Source organism: Macaca thibetana, chromosome 18, assembly GCF_024542745.1.
Source record: "Macaca thibetana thibetana isolate TM-01 chromosome 18, ASM2454274v1, whole genome shotgun sequence".
Classification (NCBI taxonomy): domain Eukaryota; kingdom Metazoa; phylum Chordata; class Mammalia; order Primates; family Cercopithecidae; genus Macaca; species Macaca thibetana.
The window spans coordinates 34,117,092-34,137,422 of NC_065595.1; the positions used below are offsets into that span (position 1 = coordinate 34,117,092).

Here is a 20,331-nt window from a genome sequence, read left to right on the forward strand (position 1 = left end):
AATTGGTTACAGAACCACAGAGTACTGAGAGGTTGCCTGCATAGTCTGTCACCTTCAGGATGGGTATGTTGAAGAAATGCAGAAATATATACAACTGTGTATTGTTCAAAACCAAACCAAATCAATAACACAGTGATTGTAAGGTGATGGCAAACATTTTAAACATTTGCTTTCTCATGTGGCCATGACCTAATGTGATTAAGTACTAGTGGAGCTTTCAAAGTTCTTGTCACCTCCACTCCCCTCTTGTTTCTCACCACGGCCCTGGGAGGTGTGCTGGGCTTAGGAGGAGAGAATGGTGGCTCCAGGCAGGTGAGGTGATGCCCTGGCCCCCCAGCTGGCTGATGGTGGGGCAGGAATGGGACCCCAACTCTTCCATGGATCTTCCCTCTCCTGGGGACTAGAGACCTGGGTTGAGTAGTGCTGTTTTTGCTGGTGTTTGGGAGGTAGGGATGGGGGCATGGAGGTTTCTACACACTGGCTCCTTGCTCACCCTCACTTGGGTTTCCTTCAGATCAACCGGCTGGTGATTGGGCATGATAGCACCGGCATGCATGCCAGCTGGTTCCTGGGCAGCGTTCAGATCCGTGTGCCCCGTCAAGGCAAGCAGTACACCTTTCCCGCCAACCGCTGGCTGGACAAGAACCAGGCTGATGGGCGTCTGGAAGTGGAGCTGTATCCCAGTGAGGTGGTGGAGATCCAGAAATGTATGGAGGAGGCTGTGGTGGGACCACCCATTGTTTCCCATGGGGGGATGGGGCTGAGGGGAAGGAGGAGGGACCATGGAGCAAAGTGGGTCTTGCTGACAAGTGCTGCTGGTACGGTCCTGCAGGGAGGAACATGGGGGCTTTCACTGCCTCTGGTACCATGTTTCTCGTAGGAAAGAAGGGCTCATTTTATAGATGAGGAAACTGAGGACCCAAAGGATGAAACACTTTTTTCTGGACTAAAGGCAGCAGATGACTTTATTAGGAAATGCGCACTCTCAACCCTGTGTAGGATTTTGAGACCTAGTTCATGTCTTCTGCTATGAAGACTGGCTGAGGTGATAAAACTGTTTATTCATTCATTTATTCAAAAAAATACACAGTCAGCCCTCCAAATCCGTGGGTTCTGCATCGGTGGATTCAACCAAGGATCAAAAACATTTGGAGGCCAGGCACGGTGGCTCACGCCTGTAATCCCAGCACTTTGGGAGGCCGAGGTGGGCGGATCACGAGGTCAGGAGATGGAGACCATCCTGGCTAACACGCTGAAACCTCATCTCTACTAAATAAATACAAAAAAATTAGCCAGGCATGACGACGGGCGCCTGCAGTCCCAACTACATGGGAGGCTGAGGCAGGAGAATGGTGTGAACCCGGGAGGCGGAGCTTGCAGTGAGCTGAGATTGCACTACTGCACTCCAGCCTGGGCGACAAAGCGAGACTCCGCTCAAAGCAAAACAAAACAAACAAAAAAACCAAAACAAACAAAACATTTGGAAAAAAATTGCATCTGTACTGAACATATACAGACTTTTTTCCTTGTCATTATTCCCTAACAGTACCGTATAACAACTATTTATATAGCATTTACCTTGTATTAGGTATTATAAGTAACCTAGAGATATTTAAAGTATATAGGAGGATGTGTGTAGGTTATATGCAAATACTATGCCATTTTATATGAGAGACTTGAGTATCCTCAGATTTGGGTATGCTTGGGGGTTCTGGAACCCGTCCCTGCAGATACTGAGGAATGACTGTCTCTTGAGGGTTTCTCTCTGCCAGCACTGCTCTGAGCTTTGTGGAGGCAGCTGTGAGCAAAATGAATGAAACCCTTTCTCTCGAATGCTTTATATTCCACAGGGGAGACAGACAATAATAGGATAATGCCAGTGAACAACCAGGAGGAACATGAAACAGGATAAAGGGTTAGCATTGGTGTGGGTGAAGGGCCTCTTTGGATAGGATGGTGACATTTCTGAGGAGGAAGACAGTGGGACCAAAGCCAGGCACGGAGACTGTCCCTTCTCACCTCTACCTTTCTTGCTTTTTTTTTTTTTTTTTTTTTTGAGACAGAGCCTTACTCTGTCACCCAGGCTGGAGTGCAGTGGCATAATCTCAGCTCACTGCAACCTCCTCCCGGATTCAAGCAATTCTCCTGCCTCAGCCTCCTGAGTACCTGGGACTACAGGTGTGCGTCCCCACGCCTGGCTAATTTTTGTAGTTTTAGTAGAGACAGGGTTTCACCATGTTGTCCAGGCTGGTCTCAAACTCCTGAACCCTAGTGATCCATCTGCCTTGGGCTCCCAAAGTGCTAGTGTTACAGACGTGAGCCACCATGCTGGCCTCACCTCTGCATTTCTACATTGGTCCTGAAAGCAACTGCCCAAGGCTCACTTCCACAGCAGCTTCCCTGAGAGGGAACCCCAGTATGAAATCACCTCTCTCGCTCCCAGAACTGTTTGAATATCTTTTCATATGTGTGTCTAATCTCCCCAAGCAACCTGCAAGTTCCTTTAGGGCTGTCATATACACATGCTTTGTAATGGCACTTGCCAGTCTGAGAATCAACTCCTTCCCTCATTTTATAAATCAACACTGGAATTCCATCAGAGTAGTATAGATATTAATCAAGACTATAAAGATAAAGATGAAGATAAAAAAGCAATAGTTCCCTTACCCACCTCTTCCCCTTACCCCACCCCTCTTCTTCAATGGCAACAACCTTACTTTAGATTTTTCCTCTGAAGTTTAGCTCCATATTTTTAAACAATATATCTATCAATTTTTACTTATTTACTTTTTAGAGACAGGATGTTGCTCTGGCACCCAGGCTGGAGTGCAGTGACACAATCACAACTCATTGCACCCTTAACTCCCGGGCTCAAGCGATTCCCCTGCCTTAGCCTCTTGGGTAGCTGGGACTACAGGCACATGCCACCATACCCCTCAATTTTTATTTTTATTTTTATTTTATTTTTGTATAGATGGGGATCTTGTTGTGTTGCCCAGGCTGATCTCGAACTCCTGGCCTCAAGCAATCCTTCTGCCTCCCAAAGCAGCGGAATTATAGGCCTGAACCACCGCGCCTGGCCTCAGTTTTTAAATTTTACAGTCTTAGACATTATCTATTGACTTCCTACTATGAAAGAGGAGGATTTAGTTCTTTTAACATACACAGGCACTTGTATGGGCCCTCATGTGCGTGCGCGCGTGCACACACACACACACACACATACTCACTGTATCTCTCTCTCCCCGTCCTTCCAGCCTTCAAAACAGCTAAATCAGTGTTCAATTTTTATATTATTATAAGTATGTCAATATTATTCACTGCTGAGTCACCTACCTTATGATAATTGCTTTTCATCTTTCGTAGAGCTTATTGTTTTTTCTAGAGTGAGTCTCCTTTTTTGATGGATTGCTCTCTCTGCGCTCACTGCTCTCTGCATTACTGTGTTAGGTTAGGACTGCCTCGTCACTGTGGCCTCACCTGGTCTCTTCGCATCCCTGGTGTCTCTCTGCATCCCTGGTGTTTCCCTGTGTGCCACAACTTCCTTTTCTTATAAGGATGCCAATCAGCTTGGATTAGGGCCTGCCCTTGGGGATCTCATTTAAACTAGTCACCTCTTTAAAGACTCTTATCTCCAGATATAGTTACATTCAGAGGTCCTGGGGTTAGTGCTTCAACGTAAGCATTTTGGGGGGCCTAATCATTCCTTAAAGGTCCCACCTCTTAATATGGTTATAATGGCAATGACATTTCAGCATGAGTTTTGGAGAAGACAAACATGCAAACCGTAGCAGGCAGGCACACAGCAGGGATCGCCAGCTGGTATGTGACTCCTCCTCCTTCCTGGTGCATGTGGTGCAGAGGATGACTGGGATATGTGTCTGATTGCTTAGATTTGGCATTTCCACCACCTATTCTCCTCTAAGCCTCAGTTTGTTTACCTGCAAAATAGGAATGATTGTGCTTACTCAGGGTGTTGAGGAGTGGATTAGATAAGCGAATGGCTGTGAAGCACCAGGCACCTGGAACAGGCTAAGGAAAGGCTTGTTTTGTTACTATCATTGTTGTCATTATTATTACTAAATGTTCCACTTCTCCTGCATGTGCCCACCCAGTGGTCCACTATGAGGTTGAGATTTGGACAGGAGATGTGGGTGGCGCAGGCACCAGTGCCCGAGTCTACATGCAGATCTATGGAGAGAAAGGCAAGACAGAAGTGCTCTTCCTCTCCAGCCGCTCAAAAGTTTTTGAACGGGCATCCAAGGACACATTCCAGGTATGTGGGGTCGAGGAGCGGGGGTGCCAACAGCAGTCCCAGTGGACACCAAGATGCTTCCCTGGGTGTACTAATTTCCTCAGTCAATACTCACCTGAGAATGGGCTGCCTCCCTCCAGCTGGGTGGAAGATGCTTCCTCTCTCCACACCTGAGCTTTTGGCCTAAAATGAGGGGATTGGACTAGATCAGTGGTTCCCACCCCTGGCCTCATGTTACAATCACCTGGGTAGCTTTAAGAAAAAAGTGCTGCCTGGTGCACACCCCACACCAGACAAATCAGAACCTCTGGGGATGGGATATATTTTCTGGGTGTACTTTTAAAAGCTCCTCCAGGGATTACTAACATACTGCCATCCCTGAGAACCATGGGGGCAGGTAATTCTAATCTGCCAAAAGATGGCACTAAGGCTGTGGTTCCTCCACTCATTCCCGGTCCTGTGGCCTCTGAGTCTACAGTTCTCTCAAGCCTGATAACAAGAAAATGCTTCCCAGCCAGGACACTGGGAGACTTGGAATTTTATGGCTGTTTCCTGAGTGTCCCGGGTCTCCGTTCTTCCTTTCCAAGTCTTTCAATAGAAGGAAAAAAGAGATGAGAATGTGGGCGTGTTGTTGGCAAGAGAGGAGGATGCAAGGGTGGTGCCCCTTAGGGGAAACAGGAATGTTTAATTATAGATATGACAGTGTGTGTGCATGTGCAGATGTATGTGTGCAGGCAGCATGTTCATGTTGGGTGCCCTGTGTTTCCGCATGCCAGGAGCACCTTAGCCTTCAGCAAAGAATCTTACCCAGTGCCCAGGGAAGACAGTCCTGGCTGAACTGGGACTGTCATAGGTGTCTGGAACATCAGAGCTGGAGGGAGCCTCATTGAGCCAGACGCCCTCATACACTGCTGAGGAGGCAGAGGCCCAAGTATTTTAGCTCTCTGAGCCTTCACTTCCTCATCAGTTAAAACCTAGCTTTATAATACCTGCCTGGCTGGCTTCACAGTCCCTATAATGATCAAGAGTCAACGTCAGGGAATGCACTTGGGAAGGAGTGCCCAGTTATGGAGATGGAACCGGATAGCATGTCTTCTGGATGCCAATTTACTGGATGTGGTGGTGGATGAAGGCACGGCTGGGCAGACAGATGTGAGGGAGGCCAGGGGTGCAGCAAGCCGGCCTCCTTGGCAAAGTTGATTGCAGGGGTGCTGTAATCTGGGAAATGCTGAAGAGGAGAGCTAATGCACTGAAGAAGGTCCAGAGCCTTTCCCCTAAGTAGCTGAGAAGGATAAATTCCACTCTCCCAGGGGCCCTGGGCTCTGCCATGATTGGTAATTTTCTGGCAAAGGTGGTTTATTGGCTACATTGTGGACTCATGAACAGGGGGCCAGAAGGCCTGAGTTCTCATCTAGGTCTGGACTTGAATTGTAGGACACTGTGTAACTCATGGGACAGCCTTGGCCTCAGTTCGCCCTGGCACTCAGTGGAAGAACTGGTGGGACCAGGCTTTGAGAAGGGTCAAACCCCAGACAGGGGCTCATCAGCATCAGGAAGCCTGGGAGGACACTGACTAGCAACAACCCCCATGTGAGCCCTCCCCTGAGTGCTGCAGGGGACAGGCCAGACCCCACCTCCATGTGGGTCCTTCCTCAGAGCCTGGGGCTCAGGACTGAGCTCAGGCCTCATGATCTAGAGTTGATGATGCCATCATCACTGCCCTTTGGGCCAGTCGTGTGCTATGCCCATCCTGGTAGAGACTGAAAATGATGGTCTCTGCCCTTAAGGAACTCATAATCAAGAGGGCAAAGACCAGCTCGTGAGGATGAAGAGGGCATCCAGGACAGACCAGCACCAGAGCTAAACCCTGGACCCCCTCTGTGCTCTTGGGGAAGATGCAGTCAGGCTGAGGCCATGTGCTCAGGGTTGGGGGAGGAAGGAGCTTGGGCCTCTGTGGGTGTGGGTGAAATTTTTGTTTTTGAAAAAGAGTACTTTTGTTTTTTGCTTATTATGAAAGTTATATATGGTTAACACTGAAAATTTTTGTAAAGAGAACACAGAGGCACAAAGTTAAAAAAAAGTAATGAAACACAGGAACCTGAATGAATAGATTTTAGCTACAAGTAGAGGAGGGGATAAAGGCAGGCTAAGTAAGGAAACTATATGAGCCATAATAGGGACATAGAAATCATAGGAATGAGTCGCGTGGGCATGTGTGTGTGTGTGTGTGTGTGTGTGTGTGTGTGTGTGTGTGTGTACATGCAGGCATGTATGTTTAAGAGAGAAGAAGAGGGAGACTAGCTTGGCCACCACAGAGGTTGGAAGAAATAAACTTGATTGCGGGATGGGGCCAGTTGATCCCAGCGGAACCAAGATAGGTATAGCCAGACAGAGGGAGCTGGTGGAAGGATCTGAGCACAGAGGCCCCAGCCCTCTCCATCCTGCAGCTCAGCAAACAGGCCTTGAGCTTGGCTCTTTAGGGGTGGGAATGGGGGCTGGGAGGAGGATGCTGGGGCCACAACAGCCACTGCCCTGCTCTTTGAACAGCTGGAGGCAGCCGACGTGGGCGAGGTCTACAAGCTCCGGCTCGGGCACACAGGCGAGGGCTTCGGGCCCAGCTGGTTCGTGGACACCGTGTGGCTGCGGCACCTGGTGGTGCGGGAGGTGGACCTCACGCCGGAGGAGCAGGCCCGGAAGAAGAAGGAGAAGGACAAGCTGCGGCAGCTGCTCAAGAAGGAGCGACTGAAGGCTAAGCTGCAGAGGAAGAAGAAGAAGAGGAAGGGCAGCGATGAAGAGGAGGAGGGGGAGGAGGAGGAGGAGTCCTCATCAGAGGAGTCCTCATCAGAGGAGGAGGAGGAGGAGGAGACCGAAGAAGAGGAGGAAGAGGAGGAGTTTGGGCCGGGGATGCAGGAGGTGATTGAGCAGCACAAGTTCGAAGCCCACCGCTGGCTGGCCCGGGGCAAGGAGGACAACGAACTTGTCGTGGAGTTGGTGCCAGCTGGCAAGCCGGGTCCTGAGCGTAAGCAGGGGGTGGGGTCGGGGGGTGGGGCAGTGGTCAGACAGTTCCCCTAAAGGGGGGCCACTGGGGGCAGGGGGCCTAGATCCCCCTCACATGGAGGCCAAATAGGTAGGCACCCATCATGGTTCCCAAATAACTCTCTTGACCTGCGTGTGAAATGCCACCATTTACACTGCTGTTTGGGGATAAGCATGGCACTTTTCCTGAGGTTCTCAGGAGGAATTGGTGACTTTGGGAAGAGCCCTGATATGACTCAATACAATTGACTGAGGGGACATGAAGTAAGAGGGCTGTCTGCTGGCTTCATGGTGAAGGAGTCTGGGGTTGGGATTGGGGGCAGTTTCAGTCCCAGGTTAGCGTAGAGGCATCTGAAGATCCCTCCTGTTCTGGGATCTGGCTGGATCTGAGAGGCTATGCCTCAGGTCCATTCACCCCATGGCCCCGAGGCCCTCCACACTGCATCTTTCTGTGTCTCCAGCGAACATCTATGAGGTCCAGGTGATCACCGGGAATGTGCCCAAGGCTGGCACTGATGCCAACGTCTACCTAACTATCTACGGCGAGGAGTATGGGGACACAGGTGAACGACCCCTGAAGAAGTCAGACAAGTCCAACAAATTTGAGCAGGGGCAGGTAGGGTAAGGGTCTCTGGCCCCTGGGTGGGTGCTGTGGGTGTGGTGCCCTCTGAGATTCCCATGGCAGCCCATCCTAGCACAGTGGCTGCTGTGTCTGGCAGTGTGACTTGTTCATCCCACCAGGTTTCATGGCAGTACCTCTTCAGTAACACTGATATTTTGTGGGGGGTTATGAGAGAATTGCAGGCAGGGTCCCAGCACATAGAGCCCACAGGCCAGCTGACCCACAGGAACAAACAGGTAATGGCATTGTGTGGCAGATGCTGGGGCACTTGGTAGGGATGCGGGGGTCCAAGAGGAAGTCCTCGCCGCAAGATGGTGTCTTGGGGAAAACCGGGGAGAAGGAGCAACCTAAACTGGGCCTTGGCAGGTGAGCATGGTGTAGACATATAAAGGCGACAGTGGAAGATGTTCTCAGAAGGTGGAACCACATGAGCAAAGATATGGAGGTGGAAATGGGGAAGGCCAGTTTGGGACAGTGCATCTTTTAGCTGAGCTGTGGTCAGTGCTGAGCCCCAGTGGATAAGCTTGGATAAGACCAATTTAGGGTATGGGGTGGGTGGGGTCATGAGAGGCTTAAGAGACAGGCTGAGAAGCCAGAACTGTATCCTAATGTGGTGGGAATTCATGAAAAAAATTCACATACCTTACTCTTCCAGGTGTAGTGGGAAAATCATGAAAAATAAAGCCATCATCTTTGTCCTTCAAGATTTTATAATATCCCCTGGCTAGAAAACTATCTCTTATCTCACCCTTCCCATTCCTGCCTCTACCCAAAGCCAAGTTCTCTCATTAACACAGATTTTTAAAAATGAAATAAATTAATTAACATATTTCTGGGCTCATTGCTTGATTTATTTCAGGGGCCCCCTGCTTTTTCTTTAAAGAATCTTCCCCATGACTTGAGGATGTAGTTTATTTCTGCGTTTCAGTGTTTTCCTCTAAAAATTATAGCCATGCATTTCTGGATTAGGAAAAAATTTATATAGAGGACTACATAACTGGTACAACTGATAAAATTTGAACACGGACTGTATATTAGATAATAGCATTGTGTTGATGTTAAGTTTTCTGAATTGGGTCATTCTAGTGTGATTATATGAGAATATCCTTGTTCTTAGGAAATCCAGGTTGAAGAATTTAGGGAAGAAGAATCATGGTATCTGCCATTTACTTTCAAATGATTTAGAAAAACACAGAGCAAGAGAGAGAGTGCAAGAGAGATGACATAGAGTGAGAAAGCAAATGTTACAAATAAGTGCAGAATTTAAATGAAGGTATATGAACTTTCATCATACTATTTCTGAAAGTTTTCTGTAGATTTAAAATCTTTTTCAAAATTAAGAGTCAAAAAAGTTATATCCAAGAAGACCCCATTTACTTGTAGGGTCCTGGTGTGGTCTGCTTCCTCCTGTGCATAGAATAGTGTGTGCATTCACACGGTGTGATCCACATGGCCCTCTTCACGCCTAAACAGTGGGCAAATCCGTCTTCAGTTTCTGTCAATCACTTTGGATTTGCACAGCACCAGCTCATAGCAGGTACTTAATACAAATATGTGATTGAAGCAGATTATGCACACACCTGTACACATAGCAGAGGGTTTCAGTGCACCCCCCTCTCCTGCACACAGAACACCCACCACAAATGTGGGCATCCAGCCAACCTATCTTCTCTTCTGCTTCTCAAGGTCACCTTCACTCTTCCTTTCCTACTTCCATCCTCCTGGACATAATGAGAGTGAGAAGATCCCCTGGCAGGGACAAGTTAGGGAAACAATCGTGCAGGCCAAACACCAGACTACTAAGTGACATTTTCCATCATCCCCACGGTCGCTTTGGGTCTCACCATTGGCCTCTGCCTGGCTGCCGTGGTCCTTGGGAGGGTGGAGCTGATGGACAGGTGGGGAGGGGTAGGTCTTACCCCACTGAGTGTTCCCTGGCCCTTCACAGACAGACACCTTCACCATCTATGCCATTGACCTGGGGGCCCTGACCAAGATTCGGATTCGCCACGACAACACAGGCAACAGAGCAGGCTGGTTCCTGGACAGAATAGATATTACTGACATGAACAACGAGATCACGTGAGTGGGGCGGGGGTCGGGGAGGGGTCTTGCTCTGAGGGAGGCCATGTCTGCCTGTCTGAGGTAGTCCTGGAAGAAGACTGGGGGTGGGCCGGCTGTGATGGCGGAGGGTGAGGGTGGGCTGGGTGACACCTGAGAGTGAGGGTGGGTGGGTGTGAGGGTGAGGGTGGGCTGGGGGTGATGTCTGAGGCTGAGGGTGAGCTGGGTTATGCCTGAGGGTGTGGGCGGGCTGGGTGTGACATTGGAGAGTGAGGTGGATTGGCTGTGACGTCAGAGGGTGAGGGTGGACTGTCTGTGACATTGAAAAGTAAGGGTGGACTGGGTGACATCTGAAAATGAAGGTGGGTGGTTATGAAGGTGAGCGTGGGCTGGTGGTGATGTCTGAAGCTGAGAGTGAGCTGGGTGACGTCGGAAGGTGAGGGTGGGCTGGCTGTGACACAAGAAGGTCAGAGTGGACTGGCTGTGACATCAGAGGGTGAGGGTGGACTGGGTGACATCTGAGAATGAGGGTGGGCAGGTATGAGGGTGAGGGTGGGCTGGCTGTGATGTCTGAAGCTGAGGGTGGGCTGGCTGTGACACTGGAGGGTGAGGATGGGCTGGCTGTGACGTCAGAGGGTGAGGGTGGACTGGGTGACATCTGAGAATGAAGGTGGCCAGGTGTGAGGTTGAGGGTGGGCTGGCTGTGATGTCTGCGGCTGAGGGTGGGCTGGGTGACATCTGAGGGTGAGGGTAGGCTGGCTGTGACGTCAGAGGGTGAGGGTGGACTGGGTGACATCTGAGAATGAAGGTGGCCAGGTGTGAGGTTGAGGGTGGGCTGGCTGTGATGTCTGAGGCTGAGGGTGGGCTGGGTGACATCTGAGGGTGAGGGTAGGCTGGCTGTGTCGCCTGTCATGGCCACCAGAGCAGGTTTGCCCATGTTGCAGGTTGGATGGGCATTGCCTCTCTCCCTCTTCTCTCATTGGCAGCCCCCAGTATCACCTGCCCTGTGAGATGACAGTCCGGTAGATCTCCCAGACCAGCAACTCTTGAGGTCCATCTGCTCAGAGATACAGGATTTCTAATCCCTACCAGACCCTCCTTGGTCCAGTCTCCATGCCCAGGCATAGCTCACCCACAAGCCTCTCCACGTATAAAGCAACTTCTAGTACATTCTTTTAATATTGTATACCAGGGGTCAGCAAACATTTTATGTAAAGACCAGATAGTAAATATTTTAGGTTTTGCAGGCATTTTGTCTCTGGAACAACAGCTTTGCTGGTGTAACACAAAAGCAGTCATAGATGATACCTAAATGATTGGACATGGCCGTGTTATTTTGACACGTGAAAATTATATGAATTTCAAATATCAGTGTCCAATAAAACGTTATGGACACTGAAATTTGAAATTCATATAATTTTCACATGTCTAAAAATATTATCCTTCCTTAGATTTTTCCTCCAGCCATTTAAAAATGTAAATTCATGCATAGCTTATGGATGTTCACAAGCAGCGTAGGCCTAATTAGGCCTGAAGTCCATGGTTTGCTGACCCCTGCTGGAGGTTCACAGCTGCCACATGAGCTGGGTTGGGAAGAGAGTGTTATATCTTCCCATAGAGCCACACCCCAGGGAGGTGAAGTCACAGCCCCAAAATCAGTCAGTGCCACGGCCAGGACCAGAACTCCAGACCATCCATGTTGAATTGGACGTGTTTTCCATTAGGCCACATTGCCCCTTGGGTGTAAGGGGCCCAGGGGCAAGAGAAAGGAGAGAAGTCCCCTTGTATGAGTGGGGTGGGACAGAGAAGAAAGCATGAGTGATCCTGAGTGGGTTTGGGGGCTGCTGAGGGCCTGCCAGTGCCTAGAATTTAGTGAGTACCCTGTAACAAATATTTGTTGAATTAAATCAACTTCCCAGCCGATAACCTTGCTTGAATTAAATCAACTTCCCAGCCCATAGTCTTGTTGGGCTCCCCTCTGTGCAGGACAGGGGGTGACAGGGTTCTCCCATCTCCCACCCCATCCTACTCTACCAGCCCGAGGGAACACTGAGGTACAGCTCACAGACAGCCCATTGTCATGGTTTTTTGTGAGATCATTGTGACACCACATGAAGGCTGTAGGACAGCCCCGTGGCTGGGAGCCAGGGTCCTGACCTGGGGTCTGACCTCTGCCAGAAACTTGTCAGGTCACCCTGGACAAGTCATGCCATCTTTATGGGCTTTTGTTTCCTCTTCTGATAAATGGGCTTCATGTTGCCAGCCTAACTTCTTAAGATGTTCTGAAAATCCAAGGCATTTAAGCTTGGAAAGGAAAAGGTGCCGCAGAACCGTGAGGCTGGGGACAAACTGAACATCCCCGGCTTCTTCTTGCAGCTCCATCAGGGTTAGCAATTCTCTGGCACTGATTTGGCATTTCTGGGCTAGCCCAACAATTTAAACATGATTATAGCTTTATAATCTATTGTAATGCCTGTCAGTACTTGTCCCCCTTCATTATTCTTTAAAAATATTAGCTATTCTTGCCTTTTTCAAATCAAGACATTAAGTGATTTGAAAAAAAACATCCTCTTGGAATTTTGATTGTTATGCCATTAAGTGTATGTGTAGAGAATTGCATATTTAGAATAAGTGCTACCCCCTGGTACACTTTTCCATTTATCCAGCTGTTTATGTACCTCAGTAATGCTTTACAATTTCCTACACATAACTGCTACACATTCTTGTTAAGTTTATGCTCAGGTATATTATATTTTATTGCTCTTGCAAATAGAGTCTTCTCATTACTCTTCTTTTCCCCCCTCCCTTTGTATTCTTCCTTCCTCCCTTCACTCTCCCCTTCCCTCATCTCCTCCTCTTCTCTTCCCATCCCTTTCTGTTGGCATGGCTAGTTGAAAGTCCTTTGCTTCCTTTGCTATTGAAGTAGCAGTCCGTCAGAGCTCTGTGATGAGCTGGCCTTAATAATCTTCAAGCCAAGAGCAGCTCTACGCAAAGCCTACTGTGGGAGCTAGACAAAAAATTATAGAAGTTCAGAGGAAACCAAATCAGAATAGTGAATCTCCCCTTTCTTGGAGAGACACCACCTTTTCTGTCAATACCTAGGGCCTTCCCCAGGCTCTCCATGACCTTTATGAGCTCAGAAATAAAGCTTTTGCAGCCAAAAGGATTTGAGAACACTCACATCTCCCTTACTGTTGACATGTCCAGTCAACATCCTGCATGCAGACTAGACCTCTTGGATGCCTCTCTGCCACTCATGCCCTGTCCCCAGTCCATTGGCTTTAACCTGTTGGGCCTTCCATCAGAAGAGCAGGAGTCCGACCTCATCCCCTCTATCTTCACCATCCCCCGCCCCCCCATCGAAGCTTCCTGACCTGTGCCCTGCTTGCCCAAGGCCCTTCTATTGACTACAGCAGCCAGGATCACACTGCTCCTCTGCTCCAAATCCTACAGAAGTTCCTTGTCACTCAGAGTCAAAGCCAAAGCATGTTTGGTGGCCTGCTCGGCCTGCAGGTCTGCTGTATGCCCCTCATCTCTCTATTCTGGTTCCCCCTTGCTCACTCCTTGCTGTTCCTTGAACCCAACAGACATGGTCCCACCTCAAGGCCTTTGCATTTGCTGTCCACACTCCCTAGCAGTCCTTCCCCCAGTGGCTCCCTGTCATGCTTTCTTCAGGCAGGCCTCTGCTCAAATGTCACCTTCTCAGTGAGGCCTAGCATACCTCCTTCCCCTCATTTCTTTTTCTCTGTTTATTTTTCTTTATATCAGCTTATCATCTGACCTACTATGAGCTGGTGTATTTAGGCGCTGCTCATCTCCCCACAATAGAATGTAAGTTCCATGTCGTTAATGACCTCATTTGTTTCATTTACTGCTGTGTCCACTCCAGTACCTAGAAGAGTGTCTGGCATACTACAGGCATACCATAAATACTTATTAAATACACTAATGAATAAAAATGATGGTTAATTTGTTGGTTGATTCATTAATTTGACAAACACATGCCATGCTAAGTGCTGGGGGTTAAATAGCTCCTCAGATATGACTCTGTTTTTGAAGAAAGGAACTGTGATGGTCTAGGAAGCTGATGATTTAGGTTTAAGTACTTTCTCTTCCACTTTTAAGTGGCCTATGGAAGTCCTCTGAGCCTCAGGCCTTCCATTCATACAACGGGCATAATAAACCTCACCCACAAAATCATCATGAGGACTAGATGAGAAAATGTGTTTGGGGCCCAGCATCCTGCCTGATCCCAGTGCCACACAGCAGTGCTTCTTTCCCCTTGGCAATGAGAGTCCAATTAGTTAACATGGAAAAGTGGCTTGACAGCTGGGAAAGGCTGCAGGAGTGTGGGATTATTCTTAAGGAGCTAGCACTGTTACCAAGTGAAGGAGATAAAACACAGGTGACTATAAGGCACAGTGACAGTGGTGGTTGTCTCAGGGGTGACCTCAGGGAGAGGAGGGAGTCATGGGTGGGGGCATCTTCGGGACGAGATGGCATCTGAGATGGGCCTTCATGAACAGCAGCCTTGGATGTTTGGTGCTTGGGAAAAAGAACATTAGAAATGGTTGAAAAAAAATGTGATGCAGGTGGCACAGAATTGGGCAATTGAGGGGCACACACAGAAAGGAATTAGTAATTCTATTTGTCTGGTACATAAGGGACGTGAAGGGGTGGGAAACAGGAAAAAATGGAAAGGGAGGCTGGAGAGGAGCAGATGAGGGCATTCAAAGCCGTGCGGAGGAGCTTGAAAACACACCCAGGCTTTTGGTTGGCCAGATTTCACAAAGAGGAAGCCAGAAGCAGGAGAATGCCAACTGGGATCAGGCACTGGTGGGAGATGCTGGCCTGAGCAGAAGGGATTGGGAGAAGATATAAAGCCATGGAGGCCTTGGCTTCCTGCAGAGTCACGCCAAGGGAGAGCTCCGTGTGGTCCAGGGGCTGTGCTGTCCAGGTGGGAGATGACTGCAGTCTGGGTCTCAGCAGAACCGCTCCTAGCCCACCTGACCTCAGAGGCTGTTTGGAGAGCAGAGGAGCCTAAGATGGTCAAAACACAGGGAGGAGGGGGTTAGGGGTACAAGTTTATTGATCTGCAGTTCAATTGCCAAAAAGAAAATGTTCTTATTTCTAAATGGAAGATATTTGAGGTCCTTTATAGGAGTCCTAGGCTGGCAAAAAGTGATCAAGATTATATGAGAAAGCCTGTTTAGTGCTGGTTTGCAACTGTGGGCTGTGAATGGTTTTTTTGTTTGTTCGTTTGTTTTTGTTTTTATGCCTCAAGTGAGTTGGATTTTTTTTTTTAAATTTGTGTTAGAAAACACATAACATACAATTTATTACCTTAACCATTTTTAAGTGTACAGTTCAATAGTGTTAAGTGTATTCACATTGTTGTGTGTCAGATCTCCAGATTTCTTTCATCTTGCATGACTGAAACTATACCCATTAAACAATTATTCCCCTTTTCCACCTCCCCTCAGCCCCTGGTAACCACCATTTCACTTTTTGTCTCTGTGACTTTGAGTACTCTAGGGACCTCATAGAAATGGAATCCTACAGAATTTGTCTTTTTGTATCTGGCTTGTTTCACTCAGCGTGATGTCCTCAAGCTTCATCCATGTTGTAGCACGTGACAGGATTTCCTTCCTTTTCAAGGCTGAATTATATTTCATTATATGTATGTACCGTAACCTTTTTAGATGGATTTGAATGGCATGTCCCGGGATCTGAGGTCTCCCTTGGGTCAACCTGGGCTCTGCCCACAGCCTCATGTCCCTTTGGTAAAGGACTACACTGGTCCAGGCTTTTTACAAGATTATGAAATCAGGAAATTTTATGTTTGAACTCCTCCTGCCTTCTCTAGCCTGAGAGGCCCTGTTCCTTGGCCACTCTGAAAAAAAATGACAGTTTACAAAGGCACTAGATTGATATTTTTTAATAATAGTGATGTCACATTTAGAAAAAGAAGAGGCTAGTCTTTCCTTCCCTCCTTTGTGCTGCTCAGACAATTCCTGGAGTCTAAGGTTTGGCACCACCTTAGGCAAAAGAATACTAGAATAAAGAAAGTGCATCTTCAAGGAAAGAGTGGTGGCTAATTGAGAAACTTAGGAGTTATCTCAGGAAATTTGAAAAAGGTGATGAGAAAGATTTACCCCCAGAGGACACAATGCCTTTCAATTCTATTGATATTATGAGTGCCTTGTATGCCAGGGGCTATGGATATAACAATGAGTAAGCAAACTCTGCATTCACGGGGTCATAGTTTTCCCAGTAGGAGGAACAGACAAGTATACTCCCTGAGCAACCTTTTCCATCCTTATCAATTCGATTACCACTTATTTGAGACTAATGCTGAAGTTGTATCAGTCAGAATAGGCTAGGTTCTGCTAAGTAACAAACAGGCCTAAAATGTCAGTGGCCTAACACAACAAAAATTTATTTCTCATTTATATGTCTGATGTAGGGTATCAGGGGACTTTGCTCAGCATGTTCACTCAGGGACCCTGGTTGATGGAAGCTTTTCCTCAACATATGCTTCTGTAATCATCCTTATAGTGGAAAACTGATTTGGCAGATCACACACTGACTCTTAAAAATCCCTTACAGCCCAGGGATTCCATATATATTAACGAATAACCTAAAAATTCAGCGTCCTTCAGCATCAAAAGCTATGAGCCTCTAATGTTTGGGTTTCAGGATACATGACAGAAATGGTGGGATATTTGGGAGTATGTTGTCTTGAATTAGGGCATCTTTGTTAAGTTGCTTAATCATTGGCTCTGCTACTTTATCACGCTGTCCAAATTTATTGGCTTGTTGATTAAATGAGATTGTCCTTCTTTCCTTTTTCTTTCAATACTCTAGCTAGCTGCATTTTTAAGATCTATAATAAAGTCTAATGCACGCAGTTTCAAAGACAAAGAGGCAAATGCCAAAAAAAAAAGGCTGGAAATATGTTTAGTGTCCTGAGTTTCATCTACATTTGATGTGATATTCTATGTTTTCTCTACCTCTGTTCCCAGCCCTGAAACAAAGATTTATGTTTTAATTGACGGCCTGGGGGGGTCCTATAAGATCCTTAATAATTAAAGATAGATGCCATTCTTGAATGTTGTTTTATGTGGCAAATATGTTGGGTGGAATTTCCGGAAAGGATTGAACAAAAAGTTGTTAAAGTTTTTTCCCTTAAATTTTATCAAACAAAAATTGTCCTCTGGAATCTCCCATTAGAGGTCCCGGAATGTTGAGACAGAAAAGACCTTCCAGGTCATCTCACCCAGCCTTCTGGGTGGTACAGTTTAATCCCTAAGATCTCACAGCTTGTTAGGGGCAGAGGAGGGAAACAAATCCGGAATTCCTGAGTTCCAGATCCATGCTTTTCTCAGTACACCACTCAGCCATGATTTACTCACAGTTGATGTTGTCCAGACTTTAGCTTATAAACAAAATGGGAAATTCTGTATGAAATTATTTATATTGTACGACACTCAAATTTGCAATCTCCTCGTTCAATTTTTTACTTTCAAGTGGAGTTTATACTTTTAACAGTTTCAAGCTTTTGGTTCAATGCTCAGTTTCAACCTCCTGCTTACTGAAGCCCTTACTCTTTCCTTCCATCATCCTTGTTTAGGAATGTGGAGAGCTTATCTGGCTTAGAACACCTGCATTCCTCTCATCTCCTTTGTTCACTAAAAATCCCCTGTCTGGTCCCCTCCCAGTATCCAGAAGCCTGGTTGAGCAGGATGTATTCCTGGAGGAGGAAGAGGTAGGAGTCGGTAGGCCTGGTGTCCTAAATCTTCATGTGTGCTTGTTGGCACTGTGGGGATAGAAGCTGAACGCCCAGCACTCAGGCCATACCTGACTCCTGCTTTGGTTCTGTTGGTACAGGGAGCAGGTTCTGAGAGGAGTTGTGCTGCTCTCTACAGTAGTGAGCATGCTGAGGGGCTTTAAAGTCACGATGCAAGTATCTCAGGGACAATGGAGATTTTGCTCCAGGAAATCCAGACTCTCTGTGCATTTTCTCTTTGTATGCATGGGAGGGCTTGTATCTTTTCTTTCTGTCTTTGACTTTTTTCCTGTCCCTCCCTGGCTTTTTCTTTGTGTGTGTGTCTCGCTCCGTCCTTGTCCTCCGCCAACTTCCTACACGCTCTATCTCCACCTCTGCTCTGACCCCACCTCTCTCTTTATTTCTATCTCTCTTCCTTAATTGGCCGTAATTTATAACTATAGCCTATTATTCATAAGTTATTTGATTGGATAAAATGTTAACTCTTCTATTCATACATTTAAAGGTTAAGAAGCAGAACAGTATGCATTTTTCTCTTAAACACTAATTTAATGGTAGTTTACTTCATATTGCCCCAGGTTGAGCTCCTTTAAATCCATGCCATCAGTATAACATTGCCCCCCTCCCCACCCCATCTGAGCCCATTGACTGAGATTTCGCTCTCTGGTTCTGCTCCTCTAACATTTTGATACTTGGAGGCAATGAAGACTCTAGGAAAATGTGGGGACTCAGACAGGGATGGGATCTTTGGCCTAAGGTGCTCCCACCTCTCCAGACTTTGAGCAGTCCCTGAGTGGCCCTTGTGCATCAGGGCAGGGGTGGGGAAGGGGCATAAAGAGGGTGGAATGGCCCCCAACTTAGAGATAGGCTGAATTCTCAGACCTTTTGTTTTATCCTGGGAGCTTAGCGGCCAGAGAGGAGCTTCCCAGACCACAGCATCCAGAAGCCCCAGGCATGGGCCAAGGAGAATGAAAGGGAAGGGAAGTCACAAGAGCAACAATAGCAGTAGCAATGCTTACTGAGAGCCTATGTTGAGCCAGGCTTTTTTATAAGTACTTTATAAGGTTAACACATGTAATCCTCACAACACCTGATGAAACAGACAATATTATGCTTATTTTATGGTACACTGAGGCACAGAGTAGGGTTGCCAGTCAAATTTGAATTTCAGATAAGCAATGAATAATGTTTTTGTATAAGCGTGACCCAAATGTTAGATAGAACACACTTAAAACATTATGCATTGTTTATCTAAAATCCAAATTTAATAGGGATTTTGTAATTCTATTGGCTAAATCTGGCAGCTCTAGCACACAGAGATAAGGACACTTACTTAAGGTTGCACAACTATTAGTGGTAGAGCCAGAATTTAAACTTGGACAGTCTGATCCAGGGGAAAGTCCTTAATTACGCCCCTGTGCCTCCCATCCCTGGCCCTACCTTCACCCTTGCGGTGGGTGTTACCTCCCTTGTGCTGGGTGTTACCTCCACGCTGAGGGGTCTGACTCAGACCTCCCTTTCCTAGATGGACTCAGCAGTCTGCTATGCCAACTCCTCAGCCACACTCTGTGTACCTTCCAAAAGCATACATAACTGGCTCATTCCATTAAAATCCATTAGTTCAACACTTACATATTGTGCGCTGACTACATACAACTCGCTCTACTAAAATAGCCCTGGCTAGTAGATTCATTCTGGAAAGGGTTGGAACAGTCCCCATATGTCCCTCTCCTTCTAGATACTTCCATCTAATATGACCCTGATTGAGGCTCTGTGTGCTCCAGGCAGGTCACATAACCATTTTCAATGGGATGTCTGGAGACAGTGTCCCCGTGTTTGTTCTCTACCCCAGGCAAATGACTAATGGAACGATTCCCAGACTGGGTAGAATAGCAGGGCAATGCTGTCAGGGGCAGACAGGGGAGAGTTTGGGACCCCATAGAGGGCCTCTCATTCTCAGCCCATGACTGCTGCTAGACGAGACCTTTCTAAGAGGACATTCCAATCTTTCCCTGTCCACCCCTACAGGTACTACTTTCCATGCCAACGTTGGCTGGCAGTGGAGGAGGATGATGGTCAGCTGTCCAGGGAGCTGTTGCCAGTGGATGAGTCCTATGTGCTGCCACAGAGCGAGGAGGGTGGGGGAGGCGGTGACAACAACCCCCTCGACAACCTGGCCCTGGAGCAGAAAGGTTTTCTAAACTAGAGCTGATTTCTTTCTCCAGTACCCCTTCCCTCTGCCTCTCCCTAACCCTAAGTCTCCATCTTCCTTCCCTTCCCAGTGGGCTCTGGGCACTTCCTCCCTGACAAGGCAGTATAAAGCACACAGCTTAGGACCGAGTTATTGTCAGAAATGAAATTGAATGGATTGGAATCAAATTGAATGAATTGGAATGGAGTGGAATGGACTGAAATGGGATGATTGGAATGGAATAGATTGGAATGAAATTGAATGGTATGGGATGGATTGGAATGGAATGGAATGGAATGGAATGGAATGGAATGGAGTAGAGTGGAATGGAATGGAATGGAATGTGATGGGTTGGAATGGAATGGAATGGAATGTAC

The 20,331-nt window shown here is 47.4% G+C and overlaps 2 protein-coding genes across 2 annotated transcripts in view; both read left to right on the forward strand.

The window, feature by feature from the left end:
* The window catches only part of LOXHD1 (lipoxygenase homology PLAT domains 1), a 183,419-nt gene that overhangs the window by 90,118 nt on the left and 72,970 nt on the right, over positions 1-20,331 (forward strand). The window contains exons 17-22 of the mRNA XM_050767982.1: positions 515-707; positions 4,116-4,276; positions 6,803-7,274; positions 7,753-7,907; positions 9,862-9,995; positions 19,792-19,955. Of these exons, the coding sequence (XP_050623939.1) occupies positions 515-707; positions 4,116-4,276; positions 6,803-7,274; positions 7,753-7,907; positions 9,862-9,995; positions 19,792-19,955 (1,279 nt within the window). The remainder of the gene's footprint in view (positions 1-514; positions 708-4,115; positions 4,277-6,802; positions 7,275-7,752; positions 7,908-9,861; positions 9,996-19,791; positions 19,956-20,331) is intronic.
* ATP5F1A (ATP synthase F1 subunit alpha) overlaps positions 1-20,331 on the forward strand; it is a 541,488-nt gene that overhangs the window by 55,977 nt on the left and 465,180 nt on the right. The gene's annotated exons all lie outside the window — the stretch shown is intronic.